Source organism: Falco peregrinus, chromosome 4 (assembly GCF_023634155.1).
Source record: "Falco peregrinus isolate bFalPer1 chromosome 4, bFalPer1.pri, whole genome shotgun sequence".
NCBI lineage: Eukaryota > Metazoa > Chordata > Aves > Falconiformes > Falconidae > Falco > Falco peregrinus.
In genome coordinates, this window is record NC_073724.1 from 31,065,876 (window position 1) to 31,083,995 (window position 18,120).

General features: G+C 38.6%; 1 protein-coding gene across 6 annotated transcripts in view; it reads right to left on the reverse strand.

Moving 5' to 3' along the window:
• The window catches only part of SH3KBP1 (SH3 domain containing kinase binding protein 1), a 232,069-nt gene that overhangs the window by 45,383 nt on the left and 168,566 nt on the right, over positions 1–18,120 (reverse strand). For all 6 annotated transcript variants that reach the window (XM_055801265.1, XM_055801264.1, XM_027778946.2 and 3 more), the window contains one exon: positions 10,478–10,572. In XM_055801265.1, the coding sequence (XP_055657240.1) occupies positions 10,478–10,572 (95 nt within the window). The remainder of the gene's footprint in view (positions 1–10,477; positions 10,573–18,120) is intronic.

The window sequence follows — 18,120 nt, forward strand, 5'->3', positions numbered from 1 at the left end:
ATAGCCAACCTCATAATCTGAAGAAAACCAAACCAACTTTAATGTGAACAAATGTGTCCATAGCACTTTTCAGGACATCATCCATACACACAGAGATATATGCAATATATAAAGGCTTCTGAATTTGATGATTTAAGGCCTCATAGAAAGATAAATCTGAAGGACAAGCACTCTGTTGTTCAGCTCACCCATGCAGAGCACCTGTGGGGCAGCAGTGCTGCCTGCCTCTGGGCTTGACTGCAGCACTGGGGTCAAGAGGTCCCAACTCTCACAAATGCTGAAGAAGGCCACAGGACAGGCTCTGTGATTTTTAAAACTGGTGCATGACAACACCGAGCAAAACCAATTATGTGTAGGGAAATTTCTACCTTTTTTTTTTTTTTTTTACCCTGTTATTGAATAACTGCCTTGATTTAAATATGGTCAGGTGTAAAAAATCTGCATTATTTTAGTAACTTTGAAATGAACTAAACTAAACCTGACCTCACACTGCATCAGGTCTTCATTAATACATCCTTGTCATTGTGGGGAAACAACATCATGTTAAAGCTGGGTGAAAAAAGCAGTTTAATAACATTCAAGAATATTTCTTTAAAATTTCTTACTATATTCAGTATTACAATGCTGAAACCAAGACATATTGTCAAAATCCAATTTTATTTTAGAAGTCAGAAAATAATCGGTTTTAGAGTCTCCTCTAAATTCTCATAAATTCTCATAAAACTTGGTAAAATACCTACGAATTAAGGAAGGCATCTCTCCAGAAGCTTACATTACACCCACCCTGTGCTACCTGAGACTGCTCAAAATGATCAAGATCTGTTACTTATTAAGCTCCGTTACTGGGATTGAGACCTTACAGTATAGTGCAAAATTTGTTAAAATACTTTTGAAGAAAATCATTAAGATTTAAAGCATCTGGTTAGTAATCAAGTACTCCTCAGCAGAAACACAGTTTTAAAATCTGGCATTAAGGCAGAATGAATCTCTCAACAAATACCTAATCCAAGGTGATTTAGATAAAAAGAGACCAACAGACAATAAATTAAATCTTCTGAGGCAGTCCTGGAGAACACCTTTACATACACTTTCTTGCAAACACTCATAGATTATGAAATACTGAAAGAAAAGTATGAGAGGAAACCTCCCAGACTAGCTCTTTTTGGCCCCTAACCAAGGGATTTGTCCTGCTCAGGTCCGCAGCCTATGTCCCAGAAGCCCCAAATCCTGCATGGATTTCTTCCCAGCTCTCATCAACTATCATACTCAAGCCATACGGAACCTTACATTTGGTGGAACCAACACCAGCTGCCTCTTTTAAAGCTTTAGAAGTCAAACAGGTAAATTTCCTTTATCCATAGGCTCCAGGGGTCTACCGAGAATTTGCTATGTCAACACTGTATGGAAGGAAATGGAAGAGACTGTCAGAAATTAGACAGTATTTCAGCTGTGGTTACGCTACCCTTTCCCAACCATGGTTTTTACTGGAAGGCACAACAAAAAGATACCTCTCCAGAAGACACAGTCTGTTCCAAGAACTGGCCCGATTTACTGGGCCCTGCAAAAAAGAAACTGGTTGAGAATAATGAACAACCTGCAATACTCAGGATGTTAGAGCAGAGGATCTAGCAGACCAGATATATTTTGTCTGTTAAATCTGTTTCAGGCTAGATCTAACCTTTTGACTTCACACTCTGTGACTAAATGGTTTATAATCAGTAATGAAGCTGAAATGCTTTGATGAAATATTTGTACAAACAGGAATAATCATGTTGCTCATTGAACAAAACAATCTCTTCTGGGGATTCAGTTCACTTGCAATGTTCAGTCAGCAGAATATCATGGAGAAATAAATATGTTCCACGTCATAAAACTCTAGCACTCTAATACTCAAAACTAAATTAGCTAACACAAACATGAAAGGTGGTGCTAGGAACAGGCATAATTTATGCTTCTGATAAACCAAGATATAATATTTACATGATTTTTTTTTATTTAGAAAAATTATAAAAACATAAAACAAACCATTTGAAGGATTATTTAATGCTATTACAAGTTAGATCACAGACATCTTAAGACCAGAGTCCTAATTACAACTGGTAATTACTTGATACTATATGTGTATTTTTACTTTTCCTTTAAATAGTTCTCCTGACCCTGAAAAGGGTATACCATCTTATAATACCATCAAACCAGCAGGTGAACCCAACATTCAGGATAAAAGGAAGGATGAAGCTAAGCAGTGAGTCTAAAGCCCACACTGTGAGCAATAATCACAGTTTTCCAGATGCCTCAGCATTTCAGACATATCTTTTGTAAGCACTGGGCACAAAAAAATTCTTTCCTTTTTTATCTTAAAATATGTCAACTTTTTAGATTATTCTGGCTGTCTTAAACATACTTACAAATAAACTCAGCTCTTTTCAAATGATGTAATTGTTGAAGCATTGCATGCATGGGGGATGCTACCACTTCACCTACATAACTTGGCATGAACTTCCATTTATCAAAATTCAAATTTGGGATTTCCCAGGAACAAAAGAATCCCTTCCTCTGAAGGCACTGCTTTAGCACTGCAATCAGGGATAACAACACGAGGAAAAGAGAACTTCGGTGCATACTTTAAAAGTATTATAAATATACTGACAGGAAGAATATTCAAGTGCTGACTGCTCCCTTTTCCCCTGTACTGATCTTAGGCTTCACAGTTTATTTAAGCATTCAGCACAAACAGTAGTGTTTCAGTAATGTTTCTAAAGATACCAGTGAAATGCAAGCTGCACCTGGTACCTTATTAAACATAGTCAAGCTTTATCTCTACACAGACCTTACTTAATGCGCCATTGCTAATCGCAGCAGCTGAGTAATGCTGCAAGATACAAGTGTTAAAATACTATAAACAGAAGTCTTGGCCAAGGATAAGGTTCAGGCAAGTAGAAAAACTAGAGGACAATTACTCACAATCTGTTTTCCCTATAACTTACTGAGTGTATCAAATAATTTTAGAAAATGAACATATTTATTTATTTGATCATCAGCGTCCCCACAAGTTTTATATAACTGCTTTGTATCACTCATATGAGGAAACACTCATGCTTCTATGCAATGACACAAGTTTTAACCCATGCACTTGCCACACACATTAGAAGCATGTAAAAAAGTTCTCTCATTCTGCAGGACATACTCTTGTCTACCATCCCACATGGCACTGTGGCTTCAAACCCAGCAAAAATCCAAACCTTCTCATTCCCCTTAGGTGAAAACCTTCAAAGGAACGTTTCAGGTCAGGTCAAAATGACCCTACTGCTAAGCCAGGCTCTCGGCAATCCTGCTCCTCCTGTCACCCTTTCCTGCTCACACGGCCTTGCGCATCCTGTGGCCAATGTTGCCAGAAGCAACGCAAAAGGGCAGGAGCAAAACTGTCCCTTTCAGCAGCCACCTACCATCAACCACGTAAAACTGTACCCTTGGCACGATCACTTCGCAAAACAGTTTCTTGTATGAAATCAGCAACTTTGGTATGAGCAGGTTTCTCAATCAGCTAAGGAGGTGGGATGTCTTGGGGGAAAAACTGGTGCTAAGCACAGCGTAGGGGTCAAGGAACACAGAAAGCAAATTAGGTACGGCTATTAGATCTGGCCAAAGACGTGTTGAATAATTCATGGTTATCGCAGGAGAGAAAAGGGCATGCACCAAGACAATTTATGGTACCGTTCTCTCCAAGGGAAATACCTATTTATTTCCAAAGGCAAGCAGTAAGTGCCTTTATTGCTTACATGCTACTCTTTAAACACAAAACATCATAAAAGCTTTCTTAAAGCTGTAACAAAAGCTTTCTTAAAACTAGCCATTATTTGATCCTTTCAGTTTCTGTTTGTGAGATTGTTGCAGAAGTTACAAATGCTCAAAATATCTTGTATTAAAACCCCAAACAGTGGCATCTGCATGACCAAATATTTAGTGTCAACAAAAATTCACTGCGTTGCTCTGACAGAAAGCGATTTTTATATTTTATTAAACCAGATTGTATCTTCTCCTACATAACTTATTTTTTTTTGTATTGTTGGATTAGTAAATTAATTTCTAAAAATGAAATAAAAGCTTTTAGCTGTCAATCAAGGAAAAACAAAATTACCTGAATGACTACCATGTAATAAGATTAACTTCTTCCCTTCTTTCAAAAGAGACAACCTTAAGCTACCATACTTCTGCTTTGCAAATTTCTGTTTTCTTGACCAATTAGCTTTGTTTTTAATGACCTCAAATATTATCACTCTTTTGGTTTTTTACCCATAGAGGGGAAAATACTGAAAATTTAATCTTAATATGGAAAAATGACTGATACTATGTACCTATTTGCTCATACTGAAAGAAAAACTGAAAGTCTTCTAATTCCTCCACCTACTTCTATAACCAACGGTTCTACAATATGTGTGTGCTGTTTGCAATTAAAAGCACACGGAAAAAATCAGCAATGATAAAAGCCCCATAGAAACAAATGCAGGCAACAGACAGGTTTCTACCCTAGTGACACCACAACCTAGCAAAATGTTCAATTAAGTATCAACTAGTATCCTCCTCTATCACACCATCCAGTCCCTGCTCCTTCCCCTGCTCATGGCCTCAACTCACTGGCAAGATTGTTGTACATAGCACTTACTAATTTCATCCCTTTAGGAGCCTCCTGCATCCATTAGAGCAGCTGTTTTCCTTCACAGTCCTACCCAGCTGAGTTCGACTTGGCAATTGCTCAGCTAAAGAAAGTGCTCTGGACAATTACCTCCTGCACCAGGATGAGCATTCAAAGATGGTTGTAAGAGAGAAAACCAAGAGAATTGTTTTGGCAAAAGGGCCATAGTCGGGTAACTGTCTATAAATACAATAAGGGTGAAATGAAGTGCCTGATGACAACCCTAAGAATTGGAAAATATTAAGTGCTCCACATAAGGACAGATCCCATATTCTAACATGGACAAATGCAAAAAGGTGTCCCTACAATAGTGAAAATGTGACTTTAAGAAAGTGACTATCAAGACTGAAACGCATCTCACTGCTTCCTTATACCCTTCTACTCACCTGTACTTACTTGTCTGTCTTACCACTTGATTGCAAGTGGTTTTGGGCAGGGACTCACTAAATGTACAGCATTTTGAACGACAAAACTTGCAAATCTCCCAGTAAATTACCAACAATAACACGAACAGCAAATACTATTTTTGCAAAAACTGACTGCCATTACGCTTACTTTCAGAAACTAGGTTTATGGCTCTTTTTTCCCCAATGCAGAATTAAGCACTACAAATTGGACTGCCATTAAATATGTGGATTGTCATTACATATCTAGACCAGATAATTTGTCATGTAAGTCACTAGTGACAGACATTACCTTGCTGTGTCTTTCATGATACCAATGCATCAATTTTCCCAGTTCTATCTGAAAAGCAACAGCAAGATTTTGGAAGGCTGTACTTCACTGTTACTTTCTTTTTCACCTCATTAGTCCTTCAGTTTTGATGAATCCACAAGAATGCTGGATGCCCCCCATGATACTCGCCTCCTCATGAAAGCTCCTTTGCAAAATCAGAAAGGACCCCCTATTATACTCATCCATCACTTCAGTGCAACACATTCCTACCACCAATGCCACATCTTCAGCTGTTGGCCTGTAGCAGGAGAAGAGAGGCTTTGCCATCCAGGTAGGTGGTGGAGGCTGAGAGAAAGCCCGGTAGGATGCAGAGAGCAAGGCACAAGATTATGATTCCATCTGATATATTAATACCTATTAATTTCAACATCTTATAAATTCAGAATTAGCGGAATTGCCACTGATACTGCCCTCCACTACTCCTACTCTGATAGTAAGGGTTCAGGTGAGGATACCCTTCTATTACAGTCAGCTTTTCAAATTTGCAATGATTTTTGAAGCAGTTAATTATTTTATTTATCCAGACTGTTTTCATTCCTGGCAACAAAGTAGTCTTTATTGTCTAGAGCTCAGGTAGGTTGACACAGTACAATGAAATCTTTCACACTCTCAGAAGTAAAACTGCTTTCAAATGAATGCACAGCTGCCAGTGTGTGCTTGATGTATTTGCCTTGAAACTACTTAGCTATTACTATCAATTCTTCACACAGGTCATTTTCTGTATGCTGGTGAAATCTCCAGAATCCTATGCATTTAGTCATAATTTATTAGAGCTACTAAGAAATTTGTAGTGTTTGCATAAAGACTGCTTATTAACACTAGAAAGTAGCCTATTTTTAGCCTACATCTAGAAGTGCTGGAATGAAAAATCCTAAAAGGTTTTCAAGATGCCAGTTGAAGATGTCATGTGAATTTTCTGTTGCTTTAAAAGCAACTCTATTTATTATAAATACAATCTCCAAAATCAATATTTAAGCATGATAAAACATCTGTTTGCCACTCTCTTTCAGCTGCACAGTGCAGTCACTACCAGTGTTCTTGTCCTTATCCAAATCCTGTCAGGAACATTTTGAAGACAACTAAAAAAATTACCCAAGGAATACAAATATTTGACATTACAAAGGATAACCTACAGGGTCAATCTCATGGCCTCTTGCCACTCATAGCTTTTCAGTTGATGAATGTATCTTATCATCAAATTGCACAACAGTCAGCTGTACAAGTAAAATTACTGTATTTTGCTTTTTGTTCTCTTTCTTCCAAAGGAGCATTTTTCTTAGACCTCTTTTTGCAAAGCAAACGTACCAGGTCTACAGTTTTATTGCCTTGAAGATGAAGTTTTTACCTTCCTTACGATTCTGAGCAATATTTTCTGGTCTTTCATCTTTAAATATTTTGCACGAAGTAATTAAAGTACTACTATTTGTCCACTTTAATTTCCAGTAATTAATAAATAAAACCTTTTCTATGTATCTACAAAGGTATTTGCTTCACTGGGGAAAAGCAAAACCCACTGGGAAAAATTTTAACCTATGAGAAAACAACTGTTACTACCACATGTTTGGACTCTATACCTTCGTGTACCTTTTCCATGATTTAGGCCTATGCATTTAATTAAAAAATGACTCAATATGCTGTTTAATCAGCAATTATTTCTAGCTGTCATTCTTGCATAATACCAACCTTACCTTTTATGTCCCAAAACACATTCCATTCTGACCTGTAAATGACCAGCCTCTACTGACTCACCTGAGTGTTTAAGTAAAACTTATCAGCAAATTCTCCAAGTCACTAGAGAAGTCACTTGTGATTCAGTAAATCCATTCAAAGTATTCTTTAGCTATTTCATAAAAACTCTACAATATTCAAATTCCATTACCATAAAAGCCTATAGGAAAGGTCTGACCAGCTTTTGAGTCAAGATCACAACATCCATCCAAACAGAGTGAGAATTTGAAACAGCTTCTGCAAAGGCCATGACAAAAAAAGTATTGGTTTGTTCTTTATTTGACAGATATATGTTAATCTTGAAAAAGGGACCTTTATATCTAATTTAGCTGAAAAAGAGAGAAACCTGATATAATCTTATCCTTTTTATCTGCAGGGGCATTTTTAAAATGGTGATTTTGAATTCTGCATGTACTGACACTATTCCTTTGTAATTCTTTCCACAAAATAAAGTTTTTACATTTTAAGATGAATACCAGATTAACAGCTTCCTCATACACATATTCTCACATGTGCATACACAAATACACAGGTTCTCCTAGTAACTTACCATTTAACTCATTTAATTAATAAATAAAAATTAATAAATAATAAAAAATTAATAGAAATAAAATAATCCCCTTCCTCTTAGTACCTATCAAGTGCTATCTCATCTTCATGCTTTTAAGATTCTTGTATTTCACCTTCATCCCCCATTCTTGTGTTGCTCACTCCAGCCACTTCCACACAACCTCACCAGTGCTGTTGTTTTCAATTAAATGCAAATTCAGTACGAGTTAAAATTGTGAGTCTTCAACATTCCTATAGATCTGACTGTGTGAAAATAGATAGCCTACTGAGGGACTTTTCATACCAAGAATTTATATCACTTTCTGGTTTTAGTGATTTCAAAAAAGTACATTATTTTATGATAATGTATCTGTGGTTGTAGGAAGTACTAGGACATGCATCTCTGTCTTTATAAAGTAACAATCTCCTCTCCTTGGGTCTAGGTAATTGGGAAGAATAAATTTGAAGTTCTCCAGCATAGAAAGCAAACCCTGCAAAACAATTTCTTGCAAATAGATTAAAAGAACCTCTGTAATCTGATAGCAAAGCAAAATCATGATAATAGTTTCTGAAGTACTCCATACATTTCCGTTTAATTCCTCTTAGTATGGATCACTAATTGGTCATGGAAAGGACTCTCTAAGCATGGCAATTTGAATTCCAGGTAAAAGGCAACTCTCTAGCAGAAGCTATTAGTGGGCGGAAAGGTGAGGCTGACTTTGTTTTTGCTGACTAAAAGAAAAATAACAACATCTGCTTCAGAAGATTCAGACTAAAATAAAGCTACTATATTGCATGGTAGAGGATGAAGCAAACCACACTGTTTTCAGAACTCTACAGCAAGGACACTGACTCCACATCACCTGATTTTTAAACTATTGTTAAAAACAGATGAAAAAGCCCCACTAGTCTGACTGCAATGAGGTCTGCAAACCACAAAAGGATCTGCAGAGTGACTGCTTCTTAATCACTGCTTCTTCAGTAATTCAGATTAGTTCAGACACAGCATAAAAAAAAGTATCCGTGCAGAAATGCCAAGCCTTTTTGCATTGAGATCCCCCACTCTCCAGAGGCATGGTTTTATGTAATTGTTCATAGATATGTGACATACCACAGAAAAAAAGAAGAAAACTGAATAAAATATCTGCAGTGATATCCAGAAAATATCAAGCTGGAAAGTAGGAGGTCAGGGGGATATACTATAGAATATACTGACTAACTTCGCGCTGCATGGTTGTGAAAACAGATCAATTCGGTGAAATCATCACCTCAATTGTTATAAGAGACAAATATCCTCCATTGTGGGGGCAGAGGCAGCAGGAAGAAGAAAATGGGAAAAAGCAAGCAAATGAAAACTCACACTGAAACCTTAGTACAGTAATTGTCTCTTTATCTATGTATGCTGAAGAACACAGCTCCACCTGGAGTCTAGCCATCTCAGAGAGTTAAATCAACCTGGTCAATAAAGCATAAAGCTAACAGGAGCAATGTCTTAAAAGCCATTTCCATGATCAGAGACACTGTTAAATACTCACACAAGAACATTCTAAATCAGGTAAAGCCAAACAGTTTTCAAGACAAGCTAAACAAAAAAGTCATTGAGGGCAAGTCATCAAAGGATATTTAATGTACACTATTTTCTAAATTTGCCGATTCTCTTCCTACCAGATGTCTGCTAATTTTTCCTTGGTTACACATAGATTTGTCAGGACAAAGATGTCCTCTAGGATAGCAAATGGTTTAGTATATAGTCAATGCTGCCCCAGGTGTACTTCCCAAAGTTTTTGTTTTTTTCGACTCAGGTGCCAAATTGCTCAGTCAAGTAACAATTTCTTATGAAACATACCAATTACAGAATTTGAAACTTACTAATTACAGAATTCATTCTTTTACTTTCATGTAAGCACAAACAACAACAGCACTATTGTGCACATCTTTACAATTCATCTACATCAGGAAAAATCCACATCCTTTTCTAGTTTGTAGCTTTTTTTTCCCCAAATACTTATGTCCAGCAGTCAAAAACACTTGAGCAAACTGTGAAGTCTTTAAACAAGAGCAGGAAATTAAGTGCACTTAAACTATAAGCTGTTCTTTGTAACATGGTACATAGCTCTCCTAAAAGAAACCCAACCATTTCCTCACCATCTTACTGTATAATTTTTGGAGATTTAGTATAAATCCTGGCACTAGCTTTTCATTTCTAATCTTGAATCACTTCAAGTATTTTAAAGAAAAGAACACAGATCTATAATTATTTAATTTACTTTCTGTTTTATCATCTTTTTCTGTGAGTGACTACATTTTAAGTAAGTGTTTAGTTCATTAAGCTAACTTAGGCACATTATCTCCATCTAACCCAAAAAATCTAATTCACAATTCCTACAAGAAAGATCACTCACACATCTAACAGAGATGTTCAAAGCTGTTGCTTTCTTGAGTCTTCCAGTTTGTTCTCTAGGCTTTTATGTTTGTTCCAGGGATCAATCTACAATTTATGTAGATCTGCCAGCAGATTCAAATTAAAATTAATTGTATAAACTTGTAAACTCAAGAGTACACGTCTGCTATTCTTAACGTTATCAAGGTAAGGCTCTAAAGCACAAGAGGAAGGGAGATGTAGGGCTCTCTGAAGTTTATGTAATGTTTCATTGTCAAGCTAGCATTGTTTTAGGAAGGACACTGTCAAAAGCACAAACAGGGATTTTACAGCAATTAAGTGATGCTGATTTTAAAAACCAGATCCCCAATTATAGGAGAAAATATTGCTTTTACCTTACTGATAAGTGTGACGACATCACCTTCTCGGATTGTGAGTTCATCATCATTCTGTGCTTCATAGGGAAATATCACTTTGCAATATTCCTTGGCTGAAAGGAAGAACATCGTGATAAATTATCACTTTATAACAACCGCTTATCCAAGGGTAAAATTCTTTATTAAATGTTCTGTGTCTCTTTGAGCTGCTTTATTTTCTTGCCATGTTTTTCCTTGTATTTTAGACCTTCATAAACAGTATGAAATATTTTAAAAATTGCATACTGATAAGCATTCCCACACACGTCATCTAGGGAGTTGGCTCTGTAGCCCCTAGAACCATTATCTCAAATGGTATTGCTCCAGACAGCAACCTGCCACAAACTATTTCCCCTAGAGTAAGCCCGTGTCTGACACTTACTTCCAATAATTCCACTGGTATGGCCTCCTACCAGATCACATAAATTGGAAGCATAAAGGACCCAGTAGCTTGACACAGCTTATCTATCCCCTGGTATGCAAAAAAGCAGCTATTTCTGAATTTATAAAGATGATAAAATAATAAATAATACATTAATAAATGTAAACACATATCATAACAAAACCTTCTGCACACTCAGCATAAAAGAAGAGTTTTGAATATTAGTCTGAAGTCTCCTCTTCCCTTTTCCCTTTACTGTCTATAAATAAGGGAATCATCTCAACTTTCATCTTGCAAATACCAGAGCCAGCACTCCTACTCAGAAATCATAAAGAGCAGTTGTCATGAAAAGCAGATACTTACAACTTGTTTCTGTGCAACAGACAAGTATGTCAATGTGCCTTACAAATAAAAAGGGCGTATGTATTCCAGCTGTTAAATAATGTATAAAAATAGGTGATATTCTAAGACAGAAGGTTTAAAAAGACCAAAGAAACACAGAGAAATCACTGGACCTGTTGTAGAAGGGCAAGTGACTTCGTAGAAGTCTTCACCTAAATTTAAATGTCTCAGTTTTGATGACTTCTGCATCTAGACAACTGTCATGTTGGATGCAGAGAAACCGGTACTTGCAGGCCACAGAAACCTGAATTAATTTTAAACAACAGGACTTATTTCTTTATACTTACTACAAAGAGAACCTGCACGGTATTTGAGGCTCCACCGGGGGGTCAGTTCAGCTGCCCAGACACTAAGTGTCACTTCAGACAGCTGCGTGTACGTAAGACACTCATGCCGTTGGCAGATATGATGCACTACCTACGGAAGAGCCAGGCCCCTCTGGAAGCAAGCCAAAATACCCTGCAGTACCTCCTCCATGTGTAGGCTACTGATGTCAGCCCCCAGGGCTGGGCCTGGTATCTGGATTTAGATTCAGGCACCTGATGTTAGAACTGGCAATCTCAGTGCCTAGTGACTTGAACACCATCAACTGTAAAGTGAGGGAAGCCTTGAAAGTTGCTTTTCACCCCAAGGGCAGACACCTACATTTGATCAGCTGAATCCCACTCTGAACCACCTGGATAGCAGTGACAGATCTCCACTGGGACCCACTGCAGCACAGACACCAAATTCACGTGGCTATACTGAAGCTTGGGGCTTTGACTCAGAAGCTGCATGCCAACTGCTGAAGTTTAGTGACATGAAGATCAGCCTCAAATAAGCAGCCAACACACGTGCATGTCAAGGGTTGCTGTCTGTAAGCACCACCAGCCTGAGAAATGAAACAGTACTAATGGGGAAGAGGAAAGCTCTTCTCCAGTTCACACACTGCCACTCATAAATGGCATGTATTTTATGTGGCACTGGTTCAAGTGTTTCAACAAGAATTTCTTAGGCTTCACAGATTTATTTTCCTGAACACAAAAATTTAAATTTATCCATGATCATTAGCAGTTGTTTTTCTGGCCTTGCCCTGTACTGGGTCTGGCTGGGATGGAGTTAATTTTCTTCACAGCAGCCCACATGTGCTGTGTTTTGGATTTGTGACTACAACAGCACCGGTAACACACCAGTCAGTGCTTTGGCTATTGCTGAGCAGTACCTGCATGGCACCAAGGCTTCATCTTTTCTCCTTTTCCCCATTCTGGACCCCTGCAAGTAGGCCAGGGGTGGCCAAGAAGCTGGAAGGGTACACAGCCAGCACAGCTGACCCAAGGTGAGCAAAGGCATACTCCATGCCATATAACCCCCACTCAGCAACAAAAAAGGGTGGGCTTGGGGGGTGTTGGTCTGGGAGGTAGCTATTGCTTGGAGACTGGCTGGGCACAGGTCCACTCGTGGTGGGTGGTAATTGATTGCCTTTGCATCGCCTCTTTTTTTTCCTCTTTCATTCACCTATTAAACTGTCATTATTAATGAGTCTTCTTGCTTTTTCTCCCCCTTTTCTCTCCCCTGTAGGGGAGCAAGTGGCTGGGTGGACCTTAGCTGCTGACTGGGGTCAACCCACCATACCCCCTTCTGATGTCTCTGAATAAACAAGTCAGGTGAAGACAATGAACATGACTTTGACAAAAACATGAGCAAGGAAAAAAAATAAATCCCTCTCCCTGGTTCTGAGAGCAGGGAACACTGTTAAATAAACATTTGGTAACATTGTCAAACAACTAGGTATGTGAGCGCCACGAGGTCACGATTCAGATTTCAAGAGGACGAAAGGGGTGTCTAACTGCTATTTTACTGCGTTATCGAGGAACAGTTTGGATCTCTCTTCATGGACTTGGCTAGGATGTTTCACCTGCTCACTGTCTTTGTCTTCAAGACAGTATAATAACATTTTATATAAAAGCTGGTGGAAAGTTGACACATACTGACTTAGGTCAGGTAGATGCAGAGAGCATCTAAGATAAAACGTGAGATTCAGCACATTTTTACACTTCAGTGTGTACACTATCTTAAAAAATTGGGGGTGGGGTGGGGGGTGGGGGTGTGTGCCCTATGCTAGAGTATCCACATCCTGAAAATCAGCTTTGCTAAACAGTAAATTCAGTGAATTAGTACAAAGGCGATGTAGATATAATACTGTACTAAAGAAGGTGAGTGCTGCACACTCAGGGAAGTCTGTTTCTGGAGACAGGCTTAGCACTTCTTTTTTCGGATACGGAACAGAAGCCAGGCTGGGTTCTCAGAGGCAAAAACCACCTGGGCCCAAGAAGGATCATTCCTGAACGCCCATTCTCATGTACATAAATTATTCCTCTGTTCAATAACAGTATAATCTCCAGATTAGGTGGGAAGATAAGCTATGCACAGCTAATCGACAGAGAAGAACAGCCACTACACCACAGTAACAGCACTGTTCTGAAAGGACATCAGTGGTGCAGCTCTTGCTCAAGGTGTGGATGAATCCCGTGTGTTTCAGATTAAATAATGCTTTGAACAGCAAGTGTCCAGGGAGCTCGTGTCTCCTGAGGCCTGTAACAGGTCATCCTACCTCATCTCCCCCTTACTATTTGAAGACTGAATTTGAATCATCTTTCAAGATGAAGCTCCCAACGGACAAGAGTGGCTATGGTTTCAGCATCTGAAAAAGTCAGTTGATAATCAGAAAAGTAAGTCCTCTCTTTTTTTTTTTTTTTTTTAATTTTAAGAACGTTTCCTTTAAAAGTAAGTGTCAATGTGGATCTCACAGTAAGCGGTTGTCAAAAGCAGCAAGACTTAACCCATGAACTCACAGCCCTTTCACTCATAGCAAATGGATACACATCTTTGCCTTCTAGTTTTTATGTCAAGAACTGTGCCCTCCCCACCAAGTTCTTACCCTTCTTTCTTTCTTTTTTATTTTTTTTTTACAGAGAAACAAGGAATTAAACTAGAGAAAAATGTGAAAACCCAGATCTTAAACTTAGCCAAATGCTGATACAGTTCATAAAGAGCCAAGAGACAATCTTGTGGGAGGCACAAGAGGGAAGTGGGGGAGGGTCACAGCTTCCCGTGCTCTGAAGGCTAGCGCAAGAACACAGAGTGAAGGCACAGCCATGGAAAAAATACTGTTTTATGTATAGCAGAAGTGTGGACTCCTTGAGTGCAATTCACACTGACCTGCACTAAATCAATACATTCCTCTGTCTAACAAGGACCCTGTGGATCATACTGCAACAGAGCTACATCTCCAAAACATGATGGGTTTGGAACAATGTAAATGACTTGACAAAATCCGCTTTCAAACTTCTCCTAAGGGAATGGTAGACCAATGTGATTTAAGTAAGTAAAAGCAAAGCCAACAGGACTCAAAATAATATGAACCTTTAAAATAAGATTAATAAAAGCAGAGAAGAATCTAATAGGTATGTCACTTTGGTACTAAACTTGTCCTTACTCAGCACAGCACAATATTGCAAGAGGATGCAGAAGCACTTAATTTCAACAGTTATGTTTAGATAGGAAGGAAAAAAAAGATAAAAGGAAACACTGATTTCAGACACAGCACTTAGAGACTACACTAGAACTTGCTGAATTTGGGGGGTTTGCAAGTGAAAAAAAACACTACAAAACTAACAGTCAAAATAATATAACCTATTCCAAGCCTGGTAAACAGGCTTAAGCCAAATTAAAGCTTCAAACTAAGATATCAATAGCAAGCATCTCAACTGTAGATGATAAATCTAATTTTTACATTTGACATTCAAGGCTGGGTTTATACATCACAGATGGTTCTTCCAGAAGCCTTGCTTTTTGACTCTGACCTGAAGACATCTTAAATATATACCTCCTAATAAACCCCCAACAGCAGGCATCTTGGAAACAGTAAGGGAGGAGAAAAGATGATGTTAATTAACTTTTCAGTTCTCATTTATTAATTCAACAATAATACACTCTGTCAGGCCAGAGTCTCTCCCTGCAGACTCGCAGTGCCTCCCAAGCAAAGGAGAACAATCCACCATAGACAACAGGCATTGCTCAGGGAACTGAGTGACCACATCAACCTTACAGTGTATCTTGCAACTCAAACAGGCTGGAGCAGGATGTTTAGCTTGTTCAGAACATATTCTGAAGCAAGAGGGCTTGGGTTAGGTATAATCCCATTTGAAAATATGTATCCTCATCTACATCCTGTGATTTTTGAACCATACTGTTCCAACTAGACTAGATACAATGACAACACAACAAAAAGCATCTCCTCTGCCCACCTCCCTCCTAGTCCTGTCCTTCAGAAGGAAGAACAAAGCCATCGCTAGCTTCCCTGACAGACCAAGAGCCCAGGGCGACATGTGATTCCCCTTCCCAGCATAATTCTCGTAACTCAGAAGTAGGAAGAAAATGCAGCAAAGAACTAGGTATTTATCACACGTGGTCTGTCACTGCCCACACTTCACTGAGGAAAAAGTCTCAGGACCATCCTAAACACTATAAAGGGGTGATCCTCTAAGAAGAACACGATGTTTTATGGGGGTAGTTCACATGCATCTTTGTTCAGCATCTTACGTCCCACAGTCTGTTCCAAGCTCAAAATGTGGCCTGTTTGGTACAGCCTCAAAATATATAAAATCTAGTGAAAAATTACTTCACTGTTACCAAAACCATAAAGCAGATGAAAAAGATCTTAAGACTACATTCAGTAAAATTTGGGTTTACTATTAATTGCTACACTCCAGACTCACAAATGGACTGCACTAATAAATATTTTCACAGAATTTCATGAGATGTAAACTGTCAAAACACCACCTCATCAAACAAAAAACCCAGAAACAGTATTAATTAGGGCCTCATTAATCCAGATTCAGCTACTACTTGTACCTTCTGCCATCATGCAAAAAGACTAATTGCTTGCCAGGATTCTGGTATTCCTATGCAATAGTTTAACACAAATTGTAATCAGTCAGTGAGTGGAGTAATGAAATTAAGTGCCATGGTCAGTGCATTCTGTGACTTACTACTGCCTTTGCTGTTTTGTTGTTTGCTTATTTATACTCCATTTTTGCAGTTGCAGTAATCTATAATAGCTCTTTCAGTCATTGCAGATGTTTTTGCTTTGCTGAATTTCAGAATCCAACAGAGCTACTTAAAAATGTATATATATGTTCTACAATATAGTGTTTTCACTGCTAGCCACTTAAACTAAAAGCAAGCTACTTCATAGAAAAAAAAAAATATTTCTCACTCCAGAGGCACAATTATAAATACACACACATGCATGTGCCACCCCAGCTATGTAAGAGATATGAAAATTCAACAGCAGAATAATTCTCCTATAAGTCTAGGCATCCACAAACCTAAACCAAACAGCTCTCCCCTCTTCTCTTCAAAGATGCATTCTTTCATTCTTGAAAGGTTAGTGATGTTTTCCAAGGGACCACTCACACTCTGTAAGGATTTGTACTTCCACTGTGCTCTCCCTTTGAGCAAAAAGTCCTCTTTGGCCCTGAAGAGTCATCTATTTATCCTCCAAAATCTTAAGCCCACTTTTTAGGGAGATGTTCATAGCATATTGCTAGGAGATGCACCTACAGAACATACTTCTCTGTCTCTTGCTCTGACCAACTCCCATTGCAGAACTTAGGCCATCTTGCATGTACTAAGAGCAAACAGTAAGCACATGAAGTGCCTTGCTGCAAATCACTGCCCTATCACATCAGGAAAACCACAGAAAAAAGCAGACCCAATTCAAGAAGTAGGAAGAGAGAGCAACCACCACTCCATGCTGAAGCCCCTGTCAGCAGAGAGGGAAGATGCCCACGGGACACACCTTCTGATGGCACCTGCACTCAGGCCGGCATAACCTTCTCAAGCTGCAGGTTGGGAAAGGTAATTCCAAAACACATCGGTTCAGAAGCCCTGCTCTACACTACCAGTTTGAACATTTTTCAGTATTTCAAGTTCTCACTTCCTCAGGGCAACTGAGTTCTTGCAGAACTTCCCATTAACACCCTAGTGGCACAAGGGGAACAAGGTAACAGGATGCAGCAAGTCAATTAGTGTGGTGCAGCTAATGGACAACAACTCACCAAAAGCTGTTTTAAGCTGCTTTTGCAACTCTGAGCTGAAAACGTGGTAAAACAGGTTATAACCATACACTTCTCTCAGAGGGCCCTGCTCTGCTGCTCCAGATGCTTGTCTTCCTATGTCTGTCTGTGTTTCAGTTCTGACAATGTTATCTGCTAACTCTCTAAAAGGATAAACACATCAGGGAAGGAGAAGGCCTGTGCAAGACTTCAAAACTCAACACTATATTATAGCCAAATTTCTTTTCTAAGGTTGGCTATGTTATCTTCCTTCTTATTCTTTTCTACCAGCATCCATAACATTTACTTGTAACTTTATATAAACAAAATCCTAAAGTTATTTGGTAAGCTAGTTGTATATGCCTCCTTAGAACAGCACTGAGACCTGCCTAAATGATTTAATTATTGCTTTTTGTTTACTAAGCATTGAAATGACAAAACCAGAACTGATGTTCTTGGACACTGTTCATTTCTCATACAAACTATACCACCCACACAGATTATTTCTGCTACATAAGGAAAGAAAAAAGAGGAAAAAAAGCAAAGGCCCACTCACAACCAGATATTTTGCTATGGCCTACCTAGGAGTTACAGACTGAAGTTGGATCTTATTCAACTCTGATTAATTCTGAAGTACCCTCAAGGCTGAAAGCTGATCACGTAATTTAATTTGATTTCTGGTAGCAGAAAACTCGAGGTAGGATTATCAGAGCAAAAACAATTCAGATGATTCTGTGAAA